The 26,753-nt window shown below is 38.6% G+C and overlaps 2 protein-coding genes across 11 annotated transcripts in view; one reads left to right on the forward strand and one right to left on the reverse strand.

Moving 5' to 3' along the window:
• Window positions 1–22,124, forward strand: part of FGF14 (fibroblast growth factor 14) — a 614,603-nt gene extending 592,479 nt beyond the window's left edge. For all 10 annotated transcript variants that reach the window (XM_077855046.1, XM_077855039.1, XM_077855049.1 and 7 more), the window contains 2 exons: window positions 7,267–7,465; window positions 10,549–22,124. In XM_077855046.1, coding sequence (XP_077711172.1) covers window positions 7,267–7,465; window positions 10,549–10,685 — 336 coding nt within the window. In that variant the 3' untranslated portion in view covers window positions 10,686–22,124. The remainder of the gene's footprint in view (window positions 1–7,266; window positions 7,466–10,548) is intronic.
• ITGBL1 (integrin subunit beta like 1) overlaps window positions 15,112–26,753 on the reverse strand; it is a 212,314-nt gene continuing 200,672 nt past the window's right edge. Inside the window, exons 9-11 of the mRNA XM_077855038.1 lie at window positions 25,243–25,389; window positions 18,279–18,392; window positions 15,112–17,841 (exon numbers count right to left, since the gene is read on the reverse strand). Coding sequence (XP_077711164.1) covers window positions 17,750–17,841; window positions 18,279–18,392; window positions 25,243–25,389 — 353 coding nt within the window. The 3' untranslated portion in view covers window positions 15,112–17,749. The remainder of the gene's footprint in view (window positions 17,842–18,278; window positions 18,393–25,242; window positions 25,390–26,753) is intronic.

Raw genomic sequence — 26,753 nt, forward strand, 5'->3', positions numbered from 1 at the left:
CTCTGTAGATCTCAGGCGGGACTTGATCGTGTGTCTGGAAATAGGCTACCTTAGGTTGAAACAGCTGACTTTTTCTCCCCTATGTCTCTCCTCAAGCAGGCTAGCCTAAGCATGCTGCCATGGCTATGCAGGAGGTGGAAAAGGCAAGCCCAGGTGCACAAGTGTTTGTCAAAACTCTGCTTTCCTCACCTTGGTCCATAGTGGGAGGACATGTCAAATTACATACTAAAGGTCTAGGAGAGGGTGAAGAATACAGGCCATTTTTACAATTAGTTACATATCTAAGACAGTAAATATTTTCAGCTGAGTAATATGATGAGTAGGAATCATTAAATGTATTTACCTGATGAAAATAAATGTATCTGGGCAAACTAACTCTCTATGATCAATTACTTCATTTCTAACATGAAGATAATAATAGCACCAATCCCATAGAATTATAGTGAGGATTAAATTAATTGATTATGTAAAGTGTATAGCACAGTGCCTGGTGCAGAGTATCTATAATTTAAGTATTAGCAAAAGTTATTAACATTATTATTAGTCATCCTTATTATGTTGAAGATTTCACTGTTGTGTACTGACAGATGTGTGAGGATGGTGAATGGTTGTATCAATACTTTCTTAAGCATATTTATTTTGTAAGGTTTTTGCTAATATTTATAGCAGTGATACCATCTGTTCATGTTATAAGCATTATTATTTTAGAAATTTATCCATGTCTATATTCTAGAGAAAACAGACTTAACATTATAGAACCAGTTGGCACATATTTTTATTTATAATCTCAAAATTTCTTACTTAAAGATGTGCTGTAAATACTTCATGTTTTTGTTTCCATTTTCTTGATTTAATAAATTTTATATTAATGTTAAGAAATGGTAACAAGCCTGTGATTAATATCAGTTTGATGTTATCTAAAATTTTGTGATTATTTATTAATTTATCAATGGTAATAGGAACATATTCCAATGCTTCCTGAGCTCTAAAGTACATATAGATCTCCTGGAGTCTTATTAAAATGCAAATTCTGATTTAGTAGGTCTGCAATGGGGCCTGGATTCTGCCTCTCTGACAAATTCCCAGGTGAATAAGTTGCTATTCAGTCCTTGAATAGCAAGGAGATACATATATTCCCCCTTTGTATGGTTAAAGATTCTTACATATGTATATATAATATATATGAAAATATATAAAAATACATAGTTATATAATAAATGATCAAATTATTTAATATTTAATCATTACAATAAATAATGTTCTTGCCATAATTCTAAAGAAGTATGTCAATGAGTCTTAAAAAGAAAATATTTATTCAATATAATATAAATTTTAAAATATATTTAATAAATAAACCAATTACTATATCTAAAGATAAATCTCTTTATTTATTTATAGTATCTCTAAATGTCAAACAGTATCTTTCCTGGCAAAAAAAAGAAAAAAGAAAATGTATTCATTTATGGTTTTTTCTGTAGTTCAGAAACTACTTAGGTAACAGCTTCTGGACCTATAAATATAAGTACTGGAGACACTGCTTTGTCAGTGAGAATGTACTTCAAACTACTGGGTCCTGTAATCAAATCAAAGCTGTCTCTTAAACACAAATATAATTATGCTTTAGTTTGAAGCACATGCACAAACAATTGGCTAATTTTTTCTTCCTGTGGGCACCAGTCATAGTCTAATATTATGAATATATTATGAATATTTGATTATGAAGAGTTTCAGATAAATACATTAGTCAACTCAATTGCCTGCTTTTGAGTGTTAAATACAAATTCTGTTTTGTCCTCAAATTCACGACTATTAATTCTTCTAAAAGGTCAGAATATTTTTCCCTTATATGTAATCTTAAGGGTGTTCTGCATTTCTTTTTAAATAGCTGGGTAGCATCAGAGCAGTATCATTAAAGCATATCATTGATTTTGAAACTATAGAAGGTGAAGGAGAATGAGATAGTGGGTCAGCAGAGGCTGACCTCAGGATAAATTCTAGTAGATAACATCTCTGAAGAGTACAAAAGGAAAAAAAAAAAAAAAAACTGAGAATTCAGGTTAAATGGGTCTTTGGGATTCCTGTACATAGGAATGTCTATTAAGTTGAAACCTGGAAGGAATAATTACATCACTAGTTCCCTGTCCATAATAACAGTGAACATCCCAGTTGCACTTTGCAATTCTATGTATAGCTTATACATATAACTATCAATATAACTATAATCTACAACTCAATGTATAGCTTACAAATCATTTTGCAACTCTATTATCTTCTCTGAGTTTTGCAGAAACCTTTATGATTTGTTACTGTTCTTCAAGGAAGAACTTGAAATCTAAGGCTCCTCCTTCTCTCAGTTTGAGCCTGGGGAGAGATACTCCAAAGTTCAGCATCAGAATCATTACTGAGATGTTAATGGGAGGGGACTGAGCTTTTTGATGACTCTGAAATATAGAGGTTAATATAATATTAACAGCAATTACTTATTGTGCATTTGTTGTATGCTATGTGCTAGTATATGTTGAATATTTCTCTACCCTCCCTTTTTAATCTATTTTAGGTTTGCTTTATATTCTAATAAATGCTGTAAATTTATCTGGAATTCTTGCTTTTATATTTTCCTTTTGAAACAATGGAGGTGGTGATGGTGGTGGTAGGCAAACCATTAACCAAAATGTAAGTTTTCATTTAGTCCTAGATGATTCCAGGACTAAAGGAATTTGCAGGTTACTACTTGTGTATCCTTATCAGAAACTCTGGCTCGTAACACACAGTATAGACATTTCCAGGGATGAAACTCATGAAATTCTGATTCAAATCGTTCACATTTGTATACATGAAAATAAGTACGATCCAAGTTCAATTTGGGAATACTTAGCTCTTTAGTAATTTGAAATTAGATGAGCAGCCCCTCTCTATTTATCTAGGTTGGGAAGTCCTCAAAATTTACCTTAGATCAGAGTTGGCCAAATTTTTTGGCAAATCACCATAGAGCAAACATTGCAGTCTTTGTAGGCCATACAACCTCTGTCTCAACAATTCCGCCCTGAACTTTGGAGTGCGAGCTACAAGAACAGGTCAGCAGTTCTCTCTGGCCCTTAGTGTATATAGTTTGCTGGATCACTGACCTAGATCCTCAGGGTCACTCTTCATTTTTAGGTTAGGTTATCGTGAATCATCTGGATTTGTAGCTATTCACTAGTTATGGATTAGGGAACATGGGCCTTCCCTTCCCTCCATCCTCTACTTTCCACCTGAACCCAGAAACCTTACTTTGTACATGCAAATGGCCCATCAGATTATTTTCCTAAACAAAGGCATTTCCCTCAGAAAAAGAATGCTGCCCCTACTGTTAAACCACAGATGGTGCTTTTAATTCAGAACCACCACAAGATAAAAGGAGATATGAAATTTTTGTCTAATTGTTCTGTTTTTTCTATTCTGTGAGTGGTTTATTTAGTCTGGCAATGATACAAATTAATATCGAAGCTTCTGCTGGAACTCAACTGTTGTTTTGTTGTGGTATCAGGGGTTCTAAATATAGGCAGGCAAGCCAAGGAAAAGACACATGAAACTCCATATCTATTTGATTTTGCCAGTTTCTGAGAGTTTATGTTTAAGCTTAAATTTAAATAAGCATTCTCATATTATCACTGCCGGTTTTAGAGCATTTCACTGGCACACTCATCATATTACTCAAATGTATCAAAACCATACGGTAGGTTAGGGCTGCGTTGCTAAGCCACCTGGGGTTCCTTCTTTCTTTAGTACTTTGGCTCCTTCAACGTTGGAGGTCTCAAACTGCAGGCTCAGGGGCCCCATCTCTGGCCCTCGGTCTACACAACATCAAAAACAAAGAACTAAGAAGTGGTTGCCTCCATTAAAAGGAAATTTTATAAGAAACCTGATTTCCTTATTCCCTTTGGAAAACCAGACTTGTCTAAAGACCTAAGGCTTTTCTTTTCTAAAACTGTCTCTCATCAACACTGAGCCTGAGGAGGGAGAGGACATTTAGCCTCATAATGGTGCCATGAACATAGCAACCTGCCTCACTCTTGAGTCCACCTGGTCAGTAGAGGCATTGAGTTTTGTGACCCATGCTGGGCACATGTCCCCTAGGGAATCTCATCAATGACAATGTTCACCCAGAGGACTTTTTACTCTGTCGCCCTGAAACATATTGTGGGATTCAGACACAAAACTCTGACCATGTTAACAGTACAGTTATTATCAAGAGCATGGAAATTTATGTGTTATGTTTTGTTCATTTGCTCAATGACACTTTTTCCTTGCAAGGAAATACCTTTTAGAAGTTAGTCCTGAGAAAAAGAAAAGATTTACTCTCTTCTATAATTTTTAGAACATATATTCTTTCTCTTTTTTTTTTTATAAATTTAGCATTTTATTTTTTTTAAAGATTTATTTTTATTTATTTATGAGAGAGAGAGACAGAGACAGAGACACAGGCAGAGGGAGAAACAGGCTCCATGCTGGGAGCCTGATGCGGGACTCGATCCCGGGACTCCAGGATCGCGCCCTGGGCCAAAGGCAGGCACGAAACCGCTGAGCCACCCAGGGATCCCCACATATACTCTTTCTATTTCCATCTGGGCTACCAGGAGGCTCAGAACTCAATTTAACAACATGTCATAATTCTGGTGATATTTCTCTCCTTACTTTGTGTGTCCTTGATAATTATATTAATACTATTTCCTAAAGTGAACACATATGTATGTATGTTGTACAATTTTCTGGTTCATTTTGCAAGCGATTGGGCTTCAATACATCAGTGTATAAGTGTTACTAATGCCTCAGAACCAGGCTCTGCATTGACAACAGGTATGTGTCTGTAAAATACCAATTGGGCTATGGCATTATTCCCTTTTTTTCAAGAAGGGAGGTCTGCATGTCTACCTCTTGTTCATAAGAAGTCTATGTGATTAGCAGAGAGTCCAAGACCCTTTCACATTTCTCCAATCTACCTTCCTATCCATGCAACTGTGAAGTCACTGGCCCAGCTCCCAGAAGGGGGATGTGGGATGGCTTCCTCAGGGTCCCGAGAGGCAGATATTTTATCTAAAAAGACTTTGTGTCAGATGTCCTTCCACACCTAGGGTCTTCATTCTCTTTCATCTGCCATTCAGAGAAAAGACCATGCATGTCCCATTTGCTGACAGTAGTGCCAGCAGCATTCTTCATGTCTCCTACATGGGGATCAGATGGGAATAAGGCTTGACTACTCTGTAGAACTGCTTTTCCAGAGCCAGAGGCCCTGGTGTCCCTAGGTAAAGGTCAGTCAATGATCCCCTCAATATGGTGAGCCAGGCTCTGGGCAGAGACCTGCTATCCCAGAAGGCAGGTGCCAGCTCCTCTGACCCTGCAGTGACCTACCAGGTCAGCTTTTTTACAGTCCACTCCCAGCTGGTTCTGAGATGAATTTTAACTGGTAAATAATATGCTTGGATGCCTTGGCCTGTCTCAATAAAAGACAAGTGACACACTGAAGTCTCATCTGTTTGTCATAGAAGTGCACATTCAAACAATATGTTATATTTATTAGTCTTTTGAGGACAAGTCAGATTTATAGCATTCCACTCTATTTTCCTTGCCACAAATGTGTGAACATGCACCCTTTAGTCAATCTTCCCTCTGAGGCATGGCCTGATTAACTCACTGAGACTGTTGTTTATTAGTAAGAGAAGTAATGGAAAGATATTTGGAAAAATAGGATTTAGTGGAAAGCCAGAACATTTATTTAGATGGGATCTTCAAACCTGAGCTAGCATCATCTAGAAGAAATGAAGGCCCACATAAATTCCATTGGGAGTGTTTAAGCCCATCTTTTGGCTACTTTTGATCTCATCAAATTAATCACTGGATCTGTTATCTTTTTCATGAGAAGTGTCTGCCATTAACAAAACCTGTTCCCCTTGGAAAACTATTAGCTCTCAGTGAATTAAAGCAATGGGGCACTCTGAATAAATTGCATCTTGCAAGAGACATCATTTGATAATTCAGACTCTCATGGGAAATACTGAAAGAACCTTTCTACATGCAGTAATGTCACATTCCTTATTACGGTTAGCATAACTTTAACTCTGACAAGTTTTATTTTTAGTCCCTAAATGATGTGTTTTTCAGAATGTGTATAGAAAATAATATTTTAAAAGGGGAAAAAGCAGGTTATTTCCTGTAGTCATAAAGATCTATTAAGGTGAAATTTTTTTCAAGTACTGTCCTTCTTTTAGAAGATCGGTGACAAGAAAGCTCTGTTTTGCATCCGTATTTTGTATATATATGATAGTACAATATTGAACTATTTACATAGCCACAAAGACAAGTGGCCTCCATATCTATAACCAGGTAGGGTGAATTTTTAAATTGCTTTTAATAGAAGTCTGTCAGAAATGCCTTTGTCAGGTAAAGTTTAGAAGTCTGTTAAAGTCACCTATGAATATTTATGTCATTAATGATAATCATAAAGTAGTAAGCTTTGTGCTGCTCCTCACTGGGGATCCTGTCATTGAGTGCCATGGCACTTATTTCACGTTGCCCTTTCCAGAAAAGCCAGATGGATTGCAGTCAGGGCAGCTTTTGATGTTTCTCTTCAAGAATTCCAGTGGGGCTCCAAAGCATGGAATTAGGTCATTATTTCCAGATCCTGTCACTACAACCAGCTAACACAACATCCAGCCTCAGCTGCAGCGGTGGCTAGCTTGTGTGCCAGCTGATCCTCATGGTTTTAGTTTGGGGTTTTGGTTTGCCTCTTTGTAGGTAAAACATATTGCCCTATCATATCAGTGATCCGGAGCATGGCTAGCAGCTATCAGGGTAGCATAGAATTATTCCTACGGAAATATTGAAAATAGGTGAGCAAGTACCATAAGCATATATTTTATTTTTGTTTAGCCTATGGTGAATATATGATGCTACTTTGTTGTGCTTTTTCTGGTTATACTCTGCTTGAACTGTATTCTTTTTCAACAAGACTGTTCTAAGTGCGCACGTCTCTTATCTTCTTACTAAAGGGCATGCATACTTTTGCCTATGTATATATTGTGGGTAATATCAGATTCTTCTCTACTTGTTGTATATTGAAAAAAAAAAAAGTGCACAAATACTGCATGCAGGATGAGGTGCAGCTGGTCATCACTGCCCAAGGGCTGACTCATTGAGCCTGGCAGACAAGTTTCTGGAAGAAGAAAGAAAAAGTTCAAGGAAACTCCCATTCTTTTCTCTAACTGTCTTTTCTTCCTCTTTTCTCCACAGGAACTTTTTACCCCTGAATGCAAGTTTAAAGAATCTGTTTTTGAAAACTATTATGTAATCTACTCGTCTATGCTATACAGACAACAGGAATCTGGTAGAGCCTGGTTTTTGGGATTGAATAAGGAAGGGCAAGTAATGAAAGGAAACAGAGTAAAGAAAACCAAACCAGCAGCTCATTTTCTACCCAAGCCATTGGAAGGTGAGTGTTATGTGAACAACATCTCTTTCAGTTTATTCCACATTTATTTTCCCCACTGCTAACTCTACATTGACCACAAGGAACCCTTATGGAATGCTGGAAAATTTCCATATCTTGATCTGGGTGGTTGTCACAGAGATGTCTACTTTAGTTATGAATTTAAGATTTGTACACTTTACCGTATATGTATGTGTGTGTTTATAAATATATACACATATACATATGCCTATTATGTACCCCCATATACGTATACACAGACTGATGGACTATATAAATATGTCACATATATACATATATAGCTAAGTTTTGAAAATTATGGAATACAAGTATTTGCCCATTTTGATGATATCTAGCTGAAAGTAATCCCATACTTGTGAATTATTCTAATTACAGAAAATGAAGAGTTAATTGATTGGCCTTTAAAGAGCTTGTTGATGTCACATATCTCCCTTCCAGCTGTATATTTGTTTATAAACTTAGGTGTGGCACTACCGTCTTTTATATTCATCTGTAAACAATGAAGCTTTCACTTTCACTTTGATCGGATTCCCAGAGAGCAGGCTTAAAGTGTTGCTAATTAATCAGAAACTTCACCTTTCTCACTAAGGTTTCAGAAGCCAGAAGTGCCATTTACTTTATCTATGTAATATTCGAGAATATAAAAAATTAATATTGAGGCATTTCAAAAGTGTTGTCTATTCAAATACTTTTGTTTACCTTCTACGGGAAAGCAGATCTATAATATTTTCATCTAACTTAGTTTGATTTTCTTTTTGTTTTTTTCTTTCTAGAGGAAAGGTTTAGCCATCAAGAGAAAATGTGTATTGGTTTCATAATCCATCTTCTCTATATAGGAATAAGATATTCAAAATATTAAAGGTTGATTGTTAGTTATTTGTGGATTTTAAATTCAGCTTTCAGTTTACCTATGTTTGGAAAACCACTCTTGTTGGTTAACAGCATCTTTCTAATTTCAACAATAGTGGTTTATTACCCCCTAACTAAATTTGCCTATAAAACAAGCCATTGAAACCTATGTAGTTAGCCACCGGGGCCTATCTAAGAAAGGAAAAATTATGCCAGAATCTGAAATATGGTGAATAATTCTCATCATACGTTAGATCATAAGGCAGTTAGAGGAGAAATAAGAAAGGAGAGGGTTTCGATGTTCTTCCAAAATAACACCTCTGTGATTTGACCTTACTCTTTTACAGGCATTGAGACCATCAGACTCATCAATATTCAAATGCAAGTGAAACATTTGAAAACTAAGTCCTTAGCAGTACTATAAAAATCTTGTTTATTTGCCACCTTGCTCTGTCTCTTTACATTAACTTTTGTTTTGAATGTGAACAGATATGAACTAACTAAATTCTAAAATCTTATCTCCTAATTGCATAAACATAATGAGAACCAAAAGGGCCTTTTTGTCTCTTAACTGAGGCAAAATCTGGAGACCAGCTATTTTTGTTTATCTAGCAGGAAATATCAGAGACTGAGATATGTGTAATAATATCACGTGGTGTTTGAATCATACACTGAACAGTTGTGTGTATGTGTGTGTTGTGCATTCATGGACTTTAACAGGCAGAGAGAAACAGTATTTTCAAATAATTAGCAGATGGAAGCACCCTAAAAACACCTAAGGGGGTATTATAATGATGGGGGTTATCACCTAGCGTAATTTATAGAAGAAGATTAATTTCAAACTTTCAAAACCCATACAGGATGTAAATTATATGATTGGAAACATTAGGGCAAATTAGGTACTTGATTAATTATCGATGCTCTGGGGCATTCATATCTCTTACACAACTTCACCACATGGATAGTCAAGGTTAATGCTCGGATGCTATTGTCTCCTAATTGAATTAGTAGTGGGAGTGAGAGATTGGAAAGCGCTTGGAGGATTTGGACTAATCCCTTTTAGTACCTTGCGGAGTCATTTCCTACAGGTCTGCTGTACACATGCACTTTCAAACCTGTGTGCTCCTGAAAATCCACATGCTGCGCCGATGCGCAAGGTAGAGTTCTACTACCCTGAACATGGAGAGGGCATGGAGAGGTCCGCCCACCTGACCATGGCGAGATATAGAGTCTCCTCATAAAATAGCCTATAAATAAAACACTCTGAAGCCTAAAAAGCAGGTTAGACAACTCTAATTAACTAGCATTCCTGATGGCAGATGATTCTAACTTACCTAATTTCCCCCAAGCATCAGTTTGTCTTACGTGTCCTTGCACAGGATTTCCTGGAGTCCTTTTCCAAAAAGCCACACGAACTGTTGTGATTAACTGTGCCGCCAGATGCTACTCAGGCAACCCCTCAGCGCTCACCTGGACCTCCATCCCACTTGCCCTCTTGCCATTTTGTGCTTCTGCCTTATTTTTTAACAATCTATCAGAAAATTATCCATAAGAATACAAAATGCCCCACACATGCCTTCAGTTTCCAAGACTGAGGGAGAGGAGATCTAAGGAGTGAGGTCCAGGAGGCCCTGGCTTAAAGAAAGTGAGTTCTTGGTCTTTGCTTGGGATAGCTTTGAAGTTGACAGTAGTGTGATTATGTTGCTTTTGAACCACTTGTGAGAAAACTAATGTAATGATCCAGAGTGTACATACCCGAACTCGAAAAGATGGATGGGGATGAAAAGATGAGGTTCAGGGGTTGATTTCAGTGTGCCCTGGAAAGGAAGTCTGAATTTTCCTAGCCTGTCCAAAGAACTAGGTTAAGAGCTGAGTCCCCCACACTGTGTGTGTGTGTGTGCGTGCATGCACATGCATGCTTCATATCCGAGGCCCACAAAGAGGCCGTAGCTCCTATTTAAACCTTCTCTCTTAGACAAAAACCCACCCACACCCATGTACATATTTTAGTTCTATAAACCAGAGAATGTGAAGGAAGTGATTTCCATTGGGGGCCGGGGGGTGGGAAATTATTGCATTAATGCAGGAATTCCCTCTACACGGGGTCACTCTACTCCGGGGAAGACAGGACAGGTGTATAAGGACAGGCCATCCTTGAACCTAACCACGTAATGTCTCCTTCTCTCCTTTCTTCATGCCCTCCTGCCCGTCCTCAGTTGCCATGTACCGAGAACCATCTTTGCATGACGTTGGAGAAACGGTCCCGAAGGCCGGGGTGACGCCGAGTAAAAGCACAAGTGCGTCTGCAATAATGAATGGAGGCAAACCAGTCAACAAAAGTAAGACGACATAGCCAGATCCTCACAGGTGTTGTGACTTACTCGTCCTGAGCACAGTTGAGTGATTTATCCTTGCCAGACATTCCTGCTCCTGTGGCTGAGGAGCAGCTGGAAGTAAGCCCATGCTTGCTCTTGGCTGTCTCGAACTTCTTGGTTGCAAGTGGATAAATCTCAACCTGTTGCACCCCCAGAACAAGAAGACACCTGGATAACCAGCTAAACTCAGACCATGGAATGCCCTACCAGATATGGAATGCCTTTTTAATATCTTTTCTGTGACCGTGACACTTCATGTGAATGACATACTTCACAAGTACACTCGATACCTTGCCTGCTGACAGCTACCCATAATCCTTTTTGAGTCCTGTTTCAGCGAAATCCATGTGTTTAAGTTCAATTTTGTAGCACACGAATACTATTGAGTAATTTCTAGTTAGACGCTGTAAACCTGTGCTATTATGGATTTCTCTTCTCCCCGTTTTTACAGGGCTGCTCGCGCCACTGTCTGTGACCTTTTGCAGGAATTGTATTCCTCTAAATCTTAAATGTTGCAGTTGGCCTAGTTCGGAGAGCGATCAGGGAATCAGGAAGCCTTCTAAACCTATTATTACAAATTGCATCTATAAAGATTTAAGAGTGTTGTCTCCGGCTCCCACTATCGATTAAACACACATATACGATCTATCCAGTAGCAGATACCGTGCTCCTGAGGTTGGCGTTGCCGGGGTGAGAAATGGGTCAAACACAGTCCCAGGGGGGAAGCTCTCTACGATACGTGTTTGACACCCCCCTATAGTTTCTTTGTGTGTGTGTGTGTTTTATACATATCACAAGCTTACTGGTAATGGTAACATTTGCCTTGCCCAGCGAGCAAGACCCACTGGTTTTTGAGAAAGTGGGTCCAAAGAACTCTGTAGGCCTTGTAGGCCTGATTAAGGTTCATTTTTCATCTACTGATCCTCATTATTTGGAAAAAAGAAAAAAAAAAGAAAAGAAAATTCAATGATTACAACCTACAAGAGTTGCGCTACCTAAATCCATTTCAGATATAATCCTACCTGTTTTTAATGAACCGAACTGAATGCCATCCCCGGTTTTGGCTGCGTTCCACTCATACTCAGCAGAGCATGGGCAAGGCGGCTGTTGTGTTCTTTTCTGCAGCAGCAATGCAAACGTTAGTTATAAAATTAGACTTTAATATTTTTGGTGTTTAATGACAAGTTTTTAAACTGGACATATTAGGAAAAACTATTTTTTTTAGCTCAGCATGCTGAGTCAGGTACTGTGTATCTCACCACTCCATACCTGTAACTCAGCTTCTTGGGGCCCCGGTTGCCCAGTAGCTGGGGTAGAGGTGCCTTGCCATGAGCTCAGAATGCAGTCTGTTGAATTCTCCTGGATCAAATTAAAGGCAAACCAACACGTTCAAACATCAGGTTTTTGGTCCACGCCATCGATTTGCTTTTGTTTGATTTTGCTTTCTTAATTTCCTTTTGCCTAAGTCCGAGCTTAGGGAAGACAACCGCTAAGAAAGGCCATGAATCGTTGATTGCACAAGGAAGAAACCATGCAAAACGTTCGCTATGGGATACGGAGAGTTTCAAAATGTTTAAGACGAAACTGTTTGGAAATATATTTGTTAACTCTGTGTATAACTTAATAAAATTCAATGTTTCCTCCTCAGAAGAGTTAACTGAGACCAAACTGAACCTCATTTATAGAAAACTATATGTGGGATCATGTACTGGCCTCTTATGATTATTTCCATGCAGAAGGCTGACCCAGTCGCCAGCCCCCCCCACCCCCCATCTGCACTGTTATTTCCTGGGAAATTATTTTGCCACTGCGTTCCTAAGTCTCCATGACAGCCCTTGCCCGGCATTAAAAAATTTTGGCCTGCTTAGCTGATTAAAGATTTAGTATAAATTTAACTGTTTATGCTTATTTCATTTTCATATTGGATTTCATTTTAATAAATAAAAAGTTAGCATAACGTTTGAGTAGATTTATTGTCAATAATGCTAAAGTATGAATACAACAAAATGATTCCTTCGACCATTCTTGATTTCTTGTGACAGCATTTTAAAGCCTATCGTTTTCAACAGGGTGAGTTAAAAACCATTAGATGAATTTCACTAACCAATTATTTAGGAAAGACATGTATTCTATAGTCTATGGCAAACTGAATTATTTAACTTGACATTCCAATTAGATGGGCTTATAGACACTGCTTGCCCCAACACACACACACACACACACACACACACACGCACACACACACATCAAACAACCCCACGTATTTGTTTTTGGCAATCAGCCCTACTCACTTTTTGTTTTTGTTTTTTTTTTCCCCTCCTTGCAAGGCTGTTTATTGGTTAAAATGAAGACAAGATTTATTTTTGTAAATGAGATTTATGTAAATGTGCACCTCTGTTTTGTTTCTTTTATATGAGTTGTCTCTGAGGGCATTTATCCCTATGAATGGATGTCAAATACTTTCTTCTAATATATGTTTAGACATATTGCAGACGGGTCCTTGTTATTTGTAAATTAGATCGTTTCCTTTGTGTCTGGTCTCACCTGTTGCATGGGACGAGGACAGCACCGATGAACTGCATGTAGTAGGGACCTGTGTATCAAGAACTGTTGGTATGTACTATTCAATTTACATACAAAGAGTTTGTCTGCATTGTACAGTTTCTGTGTTTAATACCATTTGTTGTATTCACAAATACAACATATTGAATAAAATATTGATATGAAGGCATATTACAAAACATCAAACAACTTTATGTAACAAAATGGCATTGCTTCATCCACAAATATAGAGAAATGTCATGTAAATAAGTTGGTACACTCAATGTCCCCCTTTACCATGCCAAAGAAAATTTTAGCTCTTTGATGATACCTCTCTTGCTCTTTTTCTGGGATAAGACTCCACATTTTCCCCCCTCAACAATTAAGTTTGCTGTTGTTAAGCAGTGCAATCTGTCATCATTGGTGTTCTGTATAGTAAATCTGATGGAATTCATTTGTATCTACAGACCGTGTGTTTTGTACCTCCATGTACATATGTCAGTTGCATCGAGTCTCTAATGTCACATTCCTTTTGCATGCATATCTGGTAGGGGAGGATGATTTCTACTGATTTGTTACCGTAGCTGATGGCTTCACCCATTACTCAGCAATGCTCGGGAATGTTTGTTGTTTTGATATTCCAGGTGACACCACTTTTAAGTTTGCTTTCTAAAATGTTTTGCTACAACTTTACTTGGAAAATATTAGAGAAGAGATGCAGATGGTGCATCCTATGTAAAGAGTAAAATGGTACTGAGCAACATTTCATTCCAAATCCTGCAGAATTTAGAGATTCTTGCTCTAAATGTTTGCCTGCCCTGAGTGGGGACAAGAGGTGGCTTTAGAAGCCCCACAATAGGCCTACAAGACTCCTGCTACAGTGCTTCTAATTGCTTACCTTTTGGAGAGTGAGCAAAGTAAATATTTTTAACACACTCAGCCAGTTGCTCAATGACTAAAACAGATGTTTTTGAGATAACAAATAGTAGATTTGATTTTCTTTCATAAAACAAAACAACAACAAAATTTCTTGTTCTTTATGTTAGCCACATATCATTTCATTTAAGGTTTTATTCCTAACATTACAGGGAGAACTAATGTTTGAAGGACAGACTGGATTGGCTAATAAATCCGTTTTAGAAGGAAACAAAATAATTGAAACCTATTTTCAATTTTGTTTCAGAACAAGACTATTTCCAGGGAAAGCAATTGGCTAAATGCAGACATACCCACTTTCAGATGCAAACTATTACCTTGGAGTAAAATATATTTCCTAGCTTAAGTTTTTTAGTTTACAAGGGGGCATACAGGGCCTGTTGACTCTTGGGTACTGGGTGGGCTTCAGAGTTTTGATAGTGAGTCTGTAAATGAAGGCTGAGTTGTGATTTTTTATTTTTTCTTGGTTTTCTGTATCATTTAGTCTAATCCTGATGTTTGCTAACAGAGATTGTGTTTGCATTTGAAGTGGTGGAGGCCATTCCTTTCAAGGTGCTACAGGAATCTAGATTAGCTCAAGGGGTACAGGAAGAAAATGGGATATAATTATTATCCTTTTGGGTCTTAGGACCTTAGTCGAATTTTATTGAAAAGTCCTTGTGGAAGAATTCCTCAGTAATGGTTTGCCAACAAGCAGGGTGAGTGCCAACACCAGCTGCAAACATGTCTCATCCTTCCCAACGTTAATCTCCCAGTAACTTCACACAAACTCAAACAAGCCAATGAGCTTTGCATATTTACCCTTCCCCTCTTACAAGTTTGGTCCTGCCCTACCTTTTTTTTTTTTTTTTTTTTTGAAAGAGGAGTTTTTATCTTAGTAAGGGAATTAAAAGTCAAAATACAAAGTCACAGTGAAAAAGAGTAAGATTTATGTCTTTACATGTAACTGTATTTTATTTTTTCCAACTTAAACATGTAAATTAAATAACTTCTTAATAGGTCTATTGATAATTGCATTGCTAGAGTCAAAATCATATACACACATATGAAATATAGCAGACAGAAAGAAGTAGAAAGAAATTATTTCTGTTTTAAAAGAAAAATATTCATTAGAGATTAGGTACCAGTTGACTTACACTATAACTCAGTTTCAGTTCAATAATTTGTAGCTAAATGAACCCAGAAGATAGCTGACTGTAATATATTTTCAGCCTTGTCCAAAAATTTGAACAAATCACATTTGGAACTTTCTAGTATAATAATTTCTCCATCTAGAAACTTTTTCTTAAAAAAACATAAATGCTGAAGACAATTTTCTTTTATGAAAATATTGAAAGAGAAGCCCTTTTGTTGTAGCTATTAATAAAAGAGATAACAAATGTAGAGAACCACAAGAAAAATGGACACACCCAGGATTACTTGATAAGACAGAGGAAATTAAGGGGAGCTCCAGTAGAGCACAGGTTGATAGAGTACTGCTTTGCTGGGAGCCAAGTCCAGGACACAGACTGTTTTTGTATAGCCCAAGAGCTCCAAATTTGTTTGCTATTTACCCTTTTTATAAAGTATTAAAAACAGAGAAGAAGATGCAACAGAGATGTATGTGGCCCACAAAGTCTAAAATATTTACTCTCTGGTCCTTTATAGAAAGCAGAGTTCTGCAGGAGGAGAAGCTGAATGTCATTTGTATTAAATGGCTAGATATGAAGTGAGTTCTGATGATGGTGCATCATCAAGTCATCAAAAGTGCTACTGATCTATTATACCAGGTTTGTTAAAGGCTTAAAATGATTACAGAGGAGGAAAGAATATAATCTATATTATTTCTTAACTGCTTATATTTCCCTCATTTTACAAAACTGATATATCAAAGGACATACTCAACAATAGAGATACAACTAATATGGTTGCACTCCATAATCTCAGGATAGAGATAACAATTTTATAAACCTATTAAAGTGTGAGAACACTATTAGTACAATAAAAGTCAGCATCAAATAAACTTTCTCTTAAATAATTTTCAATATTAAATTTTTAAGTAACTCGGCAGATGCATATTTTCCTTATTTTTGGTGATTTGACTTATAAAGTCCAAGCCATGACTCTAGAATATTTACATCATTAAGTAAAATTTCCAAGTAAAAATTTTCATCTTAAACAATGCGGAAATGGTTTTGTTACATTATTGTAGGATTTTACAAAATATAATTCACATTTAGAAAAAAAGTGGGTTTTTTTAGCTCCAAATAATTAAAGGTTGCCTAAACTAATGTGTGTAAGTAGATTTAACTGTAAATATGTAAGGGAAGTCCTAATTATTGTACATTTTCATAATTCAATGTGAATTTCATACAGAACAAAATTTCACCATTAAGAAAATAAACATTTTGTTCCTATCGCTGAGTCAATATTTGTAATTTCTACTTAAGACATTTCTAGATGTTGTTTTTATCCTCCAAGCTTTGAGACTGGTATCATTTGATCACAGTATCTCTTCTTGACTTCTTTGCATGACCCTACTTTTGCAGCAAGTAATGTATCCTTAGAAATAAAAGTCTTTTAAGGGAAACGAATGCATATTTCAGGTCCAACCTAGATCCAATTAGATACTGTCTTTTTAAAAGGCAAGTTACCATGGAGTAATTTAAATAGTGAAAAATCAGATTCCTTGTACACCTAAACCCCTGCCCAGTTAAAAAACTCATAACAGGAGATGCCCCTGACTACCAATTTATTTTTTTGTTTTTAATTAGCAGTAGGTAAATACATATTGACACAGATTGTAAGCAACTTCTGTCACTATTTATTAAAAATGTTAAATTGTACACTTTTCATACTTCCTTCCTAAGAGGATCGTGTTCTGTGAATTTAAAGTGAGACCAGATGAATGACTTACTGGCTAACACTGACCAGTCTTTTTCTTTAAAAAGAAAGATCTGGCCTCCTGCGCCCTGACATTGCCCCTTCTATGTAGTCTGTCTTTATTGCTCCACATGGAAATGCTGAGTGACAGGGAATCCTGAAAAAAATATGATCAATGGCTTTATGTGGGGTCATTTCCTTAGATTCTAACATGGTCTTTTTTTGTGAGGACTGTGCAGGTCTAACAACCATGTAATTCAGCGTTTCTCAACTCTGGCACCAGTGACACTTGGAGTCAGATAACCTTCTGTCATGGAGGCCGTCCTGTGCACGTAGGATGTTTAGCAGCATCCCTGGCCTCTGCCCATTAGAGGCCTGTAAGCACATCCTCCCACCCCACCCAGTGTGACAATCAAAATTGTCTGTAGACCTTGCCCAGTGTCTTCCGGGTGGCAAAGTCACCCTTGTTGAGAACCACTGATGTAAATTCTGGAAGAAAAATTCTTTCTGGCATTATTTACATCAGACTTTGCTTAACTCATTTTTTTAATGGGTACCCAGACTTCATGCAGGCATTCAGAGACAGAAAAACATACAATAGTCTGTTTGACCTGTCCTAGTGGTGATTATACATGGTTTCCTTTGCATTTATATGTTCTAATGGCCTAGAAAAGTAAGACTCCAGTCCTCTATCATGGAATTGTTAAGGATACTCTGTGCCAAGCCAGATTTCACATGCATTTCCATTCCATCCATCCCAGCATTCACAGTTCCCACAGCTGCATATTCCATTCCCTGCAAGAAAATACACAAAGGAGTCATCATTATGATCAAAGCGCACCAAGTTAAAATATGTTATTATCAACCCTAGCCGTTCATAATCAAAAGCCATTCCATTCATCTTCTGCAGATTTTATGGTGCAGCCACCTCAGTATTATCTCATTAAACAGCTATGGGAAATCTGATCTTTCAAACCATTCCTGGCAGCTACTTGGTGCCACCAACTAAGTTGTATCCATTCAGTAGTGACCGCCCTGTCTCATTCCAGCTGGGCTTTGTCTGCATCTCTATTTCCCCTGTAACATGTTGAGCACATGTACTTTAGAACCACTTCCCAGGACTCAGTAATTGGGAGAATAGCACCTTCTACACAGCCACCGGTGCTGTTGGACTTTCTCACAAACGGGGGCCGGGACGAGGTGCAGAGCAACCCGCACAGGTCACAGCGCACCTGTGCAAATGAGGCCGTCGTGCTTGTCACAGTCCCTGTCATCACAGTCACAGAGTTCTCCCGAAATATACCACTCTTCGGCAGAGCAAATGCACTTTCCACAGTGGCAAGAACCTGCAATCACAAAGGGCATTACTTGCTGTCACCGCATAACTAAAGGTTTCTGTCTAGAGTAGTACACCGTCAACGAGCACAGACAACAGGCTTCTAAAAAACCCATCTTTCAAAGGTAAAAGTTTATCGAAGAGCCTGTTGCTCAGAGGGGAGCTTTACTTACCACAATTCATAAAGGTCATCCAGGAAAGGCTTCATTATGGATCTAGACAGTTGCAATTAGCCTTAGCAAATGTTCCGTGGCCCAGTCTCGTTGAAATGTCAGTAAGAGCAGAGTGTGCTGATTCTTATAGATGGCCTTCCAAAAAGGTGTTCAAAAACAGATGCTTTTTTTCTCTTTTTTCCCCCCTGAATTGAATCATGTTTTAAAAGCATCTGCTCTTTAAAGGAACTGAACGGTAAGTTCTATTAAATAAAGATGCATTTTATAACCAAAATTACTACTACATTATTGTGCTTCTAGTTTTGGAATTTTGTCTACATGATTTCTTAAAGGGGGGGGGGCACATGTGCATATTGGATGGCTCGTTAAAGTGCTTGAAATGCACACATGACCACTCGTAGGTATTTGAGTTACGGGACCTCACTCTCGGGACCCCCCTGCCATGGTCAAGGAGAGCTCTGATCTCCCCCCAGAAGTTTATCTTCTATGAGGCTCTGGGTGTAACCAACTTCCTCAATACTTCACCCATTTCTTCTCCTTTTACTTCCTACCTAATAAAAAACTTCCTCTTCTGCTATTAAAAATATTTTGGTATACTGAAAACCAATTTTATGAGTGGTATATTTAAAAGAAAAGAAAACACATGAATTAAATGGTCTCACAAAAAGAATAAACCCTCCATGTCCCGACATGACAGGCTAAAAAACCCTCACATGGCAAAATTACTTCTATAGCGGCAGTAAAGACAACTTTAAAACTAAAAAAGAAACACATAAAAAGGACTTCCCCTTCTTCTATTTCCTTGGCTTGGTTGTTCCTTCCCAACGTGATTTCCTTTTACTACATGAGGGGTATCACTAAATTTTTCAGGTCAAATATCACCTTAAGAGAATGTGAGGTAGAAAAAGTATTGTGATAATTTAACAAAATTCTAGACTGGCTAATGCAAGATGGATTGGGAGGGGGTAGGGGTCGATCATTACTTAGTGCCTATGTGAAACACAATGATGAAAAATAAGTTAGCAAGCCAGGAGATAAAAGTAGCTAGAGACAGGAATATTATATTTGTCATAGATATCATGAAAGGATTCAAATAAATGGGTCTCATCCCTTAGTCACTTTGTGATATTTCATGTGGAAACTGGCATGTGCTTTTAGCTACAAGAATCCCCAACGGCCAAATTAAATGTGTGAAATGCCTTGTCACCCTTCTCAAGGTAAGGGAGTAGTCAGAATTAGTGATAGGCTGACAACTGTGTTTTCACTGATTAAGTTCTTGCTTAACTACAGCATGATTTCATTTAGTCTTGATGCTTTTCCTGAGGGTCTAGAATGATCTACACGCTCTTGAGCACAATCTAGACAACTTTCGCTTCTGATGAGTGGCTGGAAGGCTGCATAGGACCTGTGAGCTGAGCCTCCTGGTCAGTCTGTGAGGGATGGTGGCTCCTTCTTGGCCACTTGCAGGTACAGTTCTTCCTTAGTTTAGAAATCTATTTATCTTGGCTTTATAGATTTTCTTTCCTTTTTCTTAAGCACAGAAATGTTCAACATACTACTCATTAGCAAATGGTTAACGATATATCTACAACAGAGAAAACTTGGGGCATTTCATTGACCCTTTATTGCAATTTCCTCAGAAGGCACCATATTCAGCGCCGTATTTCCATGAATAGAGGAAGATTAATTATTTGAGGAATTTGAGTGTTTTTAGTTGTTTCTAAAATAGTGCCTCCCTCACACTGCAAAATTATTTCTACAAAGAAGCAGATGCAAATGTCTTTATATGTCCATGATATTTGTGTATCACACCTAGCATATCTTTTTTTATTTTGTCGCAATTCGTGAAAAGATCTTACACTTCATTTTTAAACGTATCCACCTGGCTCTGAAACTATTCTAATCACTGCTCTAGCTTCTGAAATGCTTAGCTTCAGGCCATATCAAAGTATTTTCCTAAAACTGATAAGCTCAGCTGAAGTTAATATGGTATACATTGACAGACCATTTGACAAGTCAATTCCAGTTCTCAAAAGTCTACTAGTTACTGAAAGACCTAGAATGAAAAATGCGGATTGATTTTTGTATGTGCTGTGAAAACTAGCTTTTCTTGGTCAGCATCTTCCCCCAGCTGTGTTGTTCCTTCCTGTTTGCCAATTCCCAGTGTATCTTAGAGGTCGGAAATTCTTCTGTGGCTTGTGAAACTAGGAATAGCCATGCGTGTAATAATAACACAGTGGGATAGTTATTAGGACCTTTATAGCCTTTGTTGTAGAGTGGTCTGGCTGTTTTCATTGATAACAAGAGGTCAAACTGCCTGTCTCTGTAAAGGGAAAAACTGAGGGAAAGGATTCTATCCCACAGACATAGGGTTCACGACAGCCAAAAGGTGACCAACTGTTTAGCTCAGCTGGCCAGGAGCCACTCATACCCATGAGACCAGTCCAGCCATTGGGAGCAGCTGGCTGATCTTGGCAGGAGTTCTCAGGTAGTAAGCTCAAGACCAGGACCACAACATCACTAACCCACTTACTTGCTTTCTCAGTATAAGGACCCCCAAGAAAGCTCTGATCTCCCTTCTTTGCTTCTTATTGGCTTCCATTCCTGGGGAGCCAGCCACATTTTCTCATTTGTCTTCAAAGCATCCTTAGGACTTAAGAAAGGGAAAGAAATGAAATTCTTCTGCCTTCTTGAAAGAGGAGAAAATGGAAGTACCATTTCCTGCCCAGGGATAAGGGATAAGGGAGCTGCCCAGGGCCACATGGATCAGAAATAAGTTATCCCAAGATTTCATTCAGATTCAGTCTGTTCTTTGTCTACCTACCTACCTATCCATCATGCCTCTCACAGGAAAAACTTTCATATAGTTTCAAAAAATGAATTGTTATGTGCTCACAGCTCTGACAGGATAGCCACATCGGGTGAAGGAACTAGAATGCTGGGCTATAGCCAGGTTTTGAAGCGCAACTAGTACCCTTTCCCTTTCCTAGGGATGGAAGACAATTAGCCCGGGTGAAAGGGGATGACGGGTGGGCATGCCCACTGTGACTTCCATGGCTGATGCGAGACTCTGCATGTATCCTTGAGAGAGTTTAGGGAGGCATCCAATGATACACAACTACAGTCATTGTCACACTACAGCATCTTTAAGAGGATTACAGGTGACAACCTGGATCTAAGTTGAAGCTATGAAGGTAAAATCCGGATAAACAAATGAACCTATGAACAAAGCCTATGAACCATGTCACGTATTCCGCAAAGGTGGCTAAACTCAGGGGAGACCTGGCTCTAAGCTCATCCCTCTGGTTATTCACAGAAACAATTTGATTTTAAGGGCGAGGCACCTTTGTTAGCTGCCCCATTAATAAAGTTGGACTTTCTTTTTCGTTCATCAAGCCTGACAAAATGCTGCAACCTGACATCCCAGCAGGCAGTTTTCACTATTGTACTAACTACTCCATCTGTTATGAAGGTCACAACAATGTATCTTGTTTTAAATTTTTCTATGGAGTGATTTATTGTCTTGGCTATCAATTTGTAAAGAAATAAAACGCTATTTCTTCATCGTCTCCTGAGGTGACAACTTTATTCACAGCTCACGGGAAGTACATGTTTCAGACTTGTCTTTCTGGTGGAAACATTTAGCTGGCAGTTTGGGCCACTACCCAGCATCCATGTGACCTCAGGCTTATTGCTCACGCCTGTCTCATATTTGGAGAAAGAGAAAGGCTCCAACTTCTTCTGTGATCATCAGGGGGCAGGGTTTTCTTTTGCAAATTTGAGAAAAAGTTTATGGAACTCTGCCAAGCCCATGAGATCAAGAAATACCTGGTCCTAGTCAAGTCCCTTGGCACAGACTTCTCTAACATGCCACCACCATGTTAGAAGACCATTAGTCTACTTTCTGGACTACTTTTCCTGTGGTTTTTGGGTGGGGGTGGAGTGGTACCCTCCATGGGGACAGGAAGAACTGTGGCACCCCTGCTCTCTTCTGGGCCTACAGTTTCATGATCTTGGTTTGAGCTCCTTTCTTCCTCTATAATCCAGCACTGATTAGAACAGAAGGAAAGAAGCCACAGCCAGCTGCTGCCAACAGTAGGAATGCCCACCGTCGCCACTAACACCAGCCTTAAAAAGTACAGCCTCCAAGCAGCTTTTACATTCTAAGTTTAATGACTCTAAAACTCTCTACTCACAGAAGGATAAACAGCTTAGACAAATATACTTTCAACTCTACATTGATCTTTGGATATATTTCCATCACCCAAAGCAAACAATTCGAAAAGGCATTAACTAGAGAGAGATTCCTTGTTCTGTTTTGTTTTGAGGAAATGTCTTTGGGGCAATATTTAGTCAACTTATTTTTTTTTTTTGCATTTTCTACATTTATGATGCTGAAAAATGAGACTCTCCTCAGAAAGTAATGGCTTTAAAAGGAATGTTCATTTCTTCCAAAGAAACGGCTCCTTTTTGTATGAAATTCCGTGTAGGAAATGACAGACTGGTATTTGCTACATGGGTGAGCACGGCTTTGTGTTTTCTTCCTATACCTACAACTGAACATGACTTAACCAAGGCCTGCTTGTGGAAAAGGTTAACGATTCAATAGTGGGTCTAATAAATACACACACACACACACACACACGTGCACACACAGTCCCAAAGTAGCTGCTTTTTAAAGTAAACAAATTGAAATGAGCACACTAATGTTTTAATGTGACTGGGCATCATCATTCTGTAGAGTTTCTGTGAAAAGTTACTATCCTTATTCCAATGATAATTCCATTATGGAAAACCAACTAAAAAAAAAAATCTAACCTTTAGGGCTCTGTGTTTGGAGCTACACTCAGAAAGAAGAGATCTAATTCAGACAGGTTCATCATTCTCACTGCTTTGTTATTTGCAGGATACTGCCTTCGAATCAGATAACATTTCTTTTCTCCTCTTCTGCTTCCCCCTGGAAGGTAAATCCATCTCTACCTCCTTTCCTGTTTTCCTTGTTAATCTCCTCCTCCACAATTCCTTCACCCTTTTTGGCTCTCCCAACAGAGCTTGAACCTAAAGCAAGAGTTTCCAGGAGTTGAGAGCCCCTGATGGCCAGACTGGCGCTAGATTCATCTGGAAGTTGGAATGAGAATAAATTTAATAAGAGAACAAACAGGGAACAAAGTGGTTGCTTTAAACTCATTCGACTGCCACCTGACGGCTGTCATTGTATTAGCTTGAAGGCATGTCCTCCTTGGCACAGCACGGTAAACACAGAGTCTCAAACACGGTATTCCTGGAAACCAAGGACAAAAATTGTTGTCTGTGGATAGTGAGCATGTTTCAATTTTCCGCCTTCTTCCTGGCATTACATGGGGTCCCAGCATTCCATCTGATTTTATCTTTGCATTTATGCCTAAAAGCCTCTTTGAGCCTGATGGGGGTTGCCTTTGGGGATAGGTAAAGGAAGAGCCACTGTGTAGGGGCACATCCTATTTCTAAAACCTCCCTCATCACTATGCAGCCATTCACTTTGCTTCACTGTGTCTTCTTCAGAAAGATATTTATGTGCTAATCCGGACACAGGGTAGGTGTCTGAGGGAAAACAGTATAGCTTCACCTGTAGCTGTGCCTAATCTGAAAAGGGGAGGGGGCTGTCTGTTGGGCAAGGAAGCTGCTGTGCTGAAGAAGAGAGTCTGGGCACTCCGTGTCATCTAGTTTCACAAAAGGTAGCTCCGGAACATTACTTGAGAATCTGGTGAGCTTCCAGAGCCTTCCTGGTGTTTTCTCAGGCACCAGCCAGGAGGAACATGACAGCCTCCTAGATGAGCCCATATGCACTATGAGAACAGGATTTTAAAGTCTCTTCAAGAATTAATACAAGAATATCAACATCAAGGTATCTGACATTTAATCTATCATATCCTTTCTCAGAGGAAATCTGTTCTGCTTTTCTGGGGGAGTTAAGGGGACAGTGGGTAGGACTGCTTTTCTTCTAGAATTTGCTCCTGTGGCAAATGTTTGATTGAGATGGTAGTTCCTATTCAATCAACTTGAAAATTATAAACATGTTGCAGGCCTAAATTTTTTTAGGTTACACATTTGGTTGGGGAAATGGTGATTTTTAGGCCAAAGAAAATGATGCCAGAACGAACTTTGGGACCCATATACTCCTTTCTTTTTTTATGAAACAAAACATCTAGTTTCTCTTTATGTCCTTCTCCTACCTTCTACCCTCCCCTCCTCCCCACATCCATCTACATACATGATCTGGCCTCTGAAATGCCCCAGACTATGCTTATTGACAGTCCAGATACTTGTGATCACTTTTCTGCAGTTCTGGGGTGTGCTATTTCACATGTAAACTCAACAATTACTCCTTTGTCTTTTTTGGGATCCATTCATTGCCCATTATATCTTGTTGTCTTTTCTTCTTTATATGATTATTCATTACATGTCACTCAGCAATGACGATGCATGCAAGTTGCTGAGGACCTTTCCTCAGCCAATCCTTCCCTAGCATCTCATTTTCTTAGATCCCAAACTTCATGTGGTTAACACTCAAGTCTGAAATCTAGTACAAGCAGAGGACAGCACAGTTTTCATTCCTGCAAAGTGCAGTCTGTAAAAGGTTGTACATGCTGCTGTACAAAGAATGTGTCAGAACAGGGACCCAGGCCAAGCTCCGGCAGAGATACTCACCCTTCCCGGAGCACAATATGCCATCTGCTGATTCACACAAACTCTTGCTTTGTTCTTCCGTCATGTTACACTTCCGTGGGTGCTGGCAGAGCTTCCCGAACCATCCTGTCTCACACACGCAGTGACCACAGGAACATGTGCCATGGCCTGCGAAGCAATCACAGGGTTGGGGGGTGGACAGGGGCAGTGAGAAGGGGAGATGGATAAATATCCAGCTGAATCATGGCTCTTAAGAAAGAAATATGTAAACCATAAGCCTTCATTTCCTATCAAGCAAACATGCTTTCCCTTCTACAATTTGGCATATAATTGCTTAAGAGGATTTCACAATCGAATTCCAGATTAATATACTACATTCAAATGTAGCATAGGAGATGGTCTTAGAAATAAAGAAATCTTGCAACAATTTAAAATACAATTTTAGGGGCAGCCCTGGTAGCTTAGCAGTCTAGCGCCACCTTCAGCCCGGGGTGTGATCCTGGAGACCCGGGATCGAATCCCACGGTGGGCTCCCGGCATGGAGCCTGCTTCTCCCTCTTCCTGTGTCTCTGCCTCTCTCTCTCTGTGTCTCTCATGAATAAATAAATAAAATCTTTAAAAACAAAATAAAATACAATTTTATCATCCTTGCTTGATACAAAGTACTTCCATATTTGCATTTTTATCAGCATGAAGTCTTAGGGCGCTTCCTCATTGTACACACCATGACATCCAGACCAGCTTGCAAGGCTAGTCACGTTACCATGGCTTGCTGAATTTATTGATTGCTCTCCTATTGTTTACTAATAAAAAAACCAAAAGGCTAACTTCCATAGGAATGATATCATATTACTTTATCTGTGTACTCCTCCCCTTAATAATAAGAACGGATATAAGTTTAAGTAGATTTATTGTATAGATGTTAAAAACAGCATAAGGCTTAGACTCATATCTGGGACTTCTTTTCCTCCTTTTGTTTTTGCCATTGGAACCTGGTTCTGGGGATGTTTATCTTCTGGTGTATATATGACATTGTATTTATGACAGTTACGCACCAGCATAGAAGTCCATCTAATTGCTTGCCACCAATATCCCATTACACTGTCTCATCTTTCACTTTAATTTCTTATTTTTCAACCAATGCTTTATTCTTTCACCTGTACGTTCATTACCTTACAGCCAGATCTCTCCAAACAGAACAATCAAAAATTGTTTGGTAAAATTTTACTGATTATGATTAGAGAATTTTGCTAGGCACCAGGGGCTACAAAAATCAAGCAGGACAGACATGATAGGTAGTTTTAACTGCCACATAGTTTAAAGGTATACAGTTGGCATTCATGGGCACTTTCTTCTTGAAAAGTCTCTCCTAAGAGGTTTTCAGGACATGGGACCTTCCTCCTTCCAACACTCCTCTTTTGTCTATTTTTCTACTTTTTTTTTTTTTTTGACCCGATGAAGGCAGGTGTTCCCTCATTGTCTATTCTTAATCTTCTTTTATCTCTCTATAATCTCTCTTTTGAAAAATTCAT

This window comes from Canis aureus, chromosome 17 (assembly GCF_053574225.1).
Source record: "Canis aureus isolate CA01 chromosome 17, VMU_Caureus_v.1.0, whole genome shotgun sequence".
Lineage (NCBI taxonomy): Eukaryota > Metazoa > Chordata > Mammalia > Carnivora > Canidae > Canis > Canis aureus.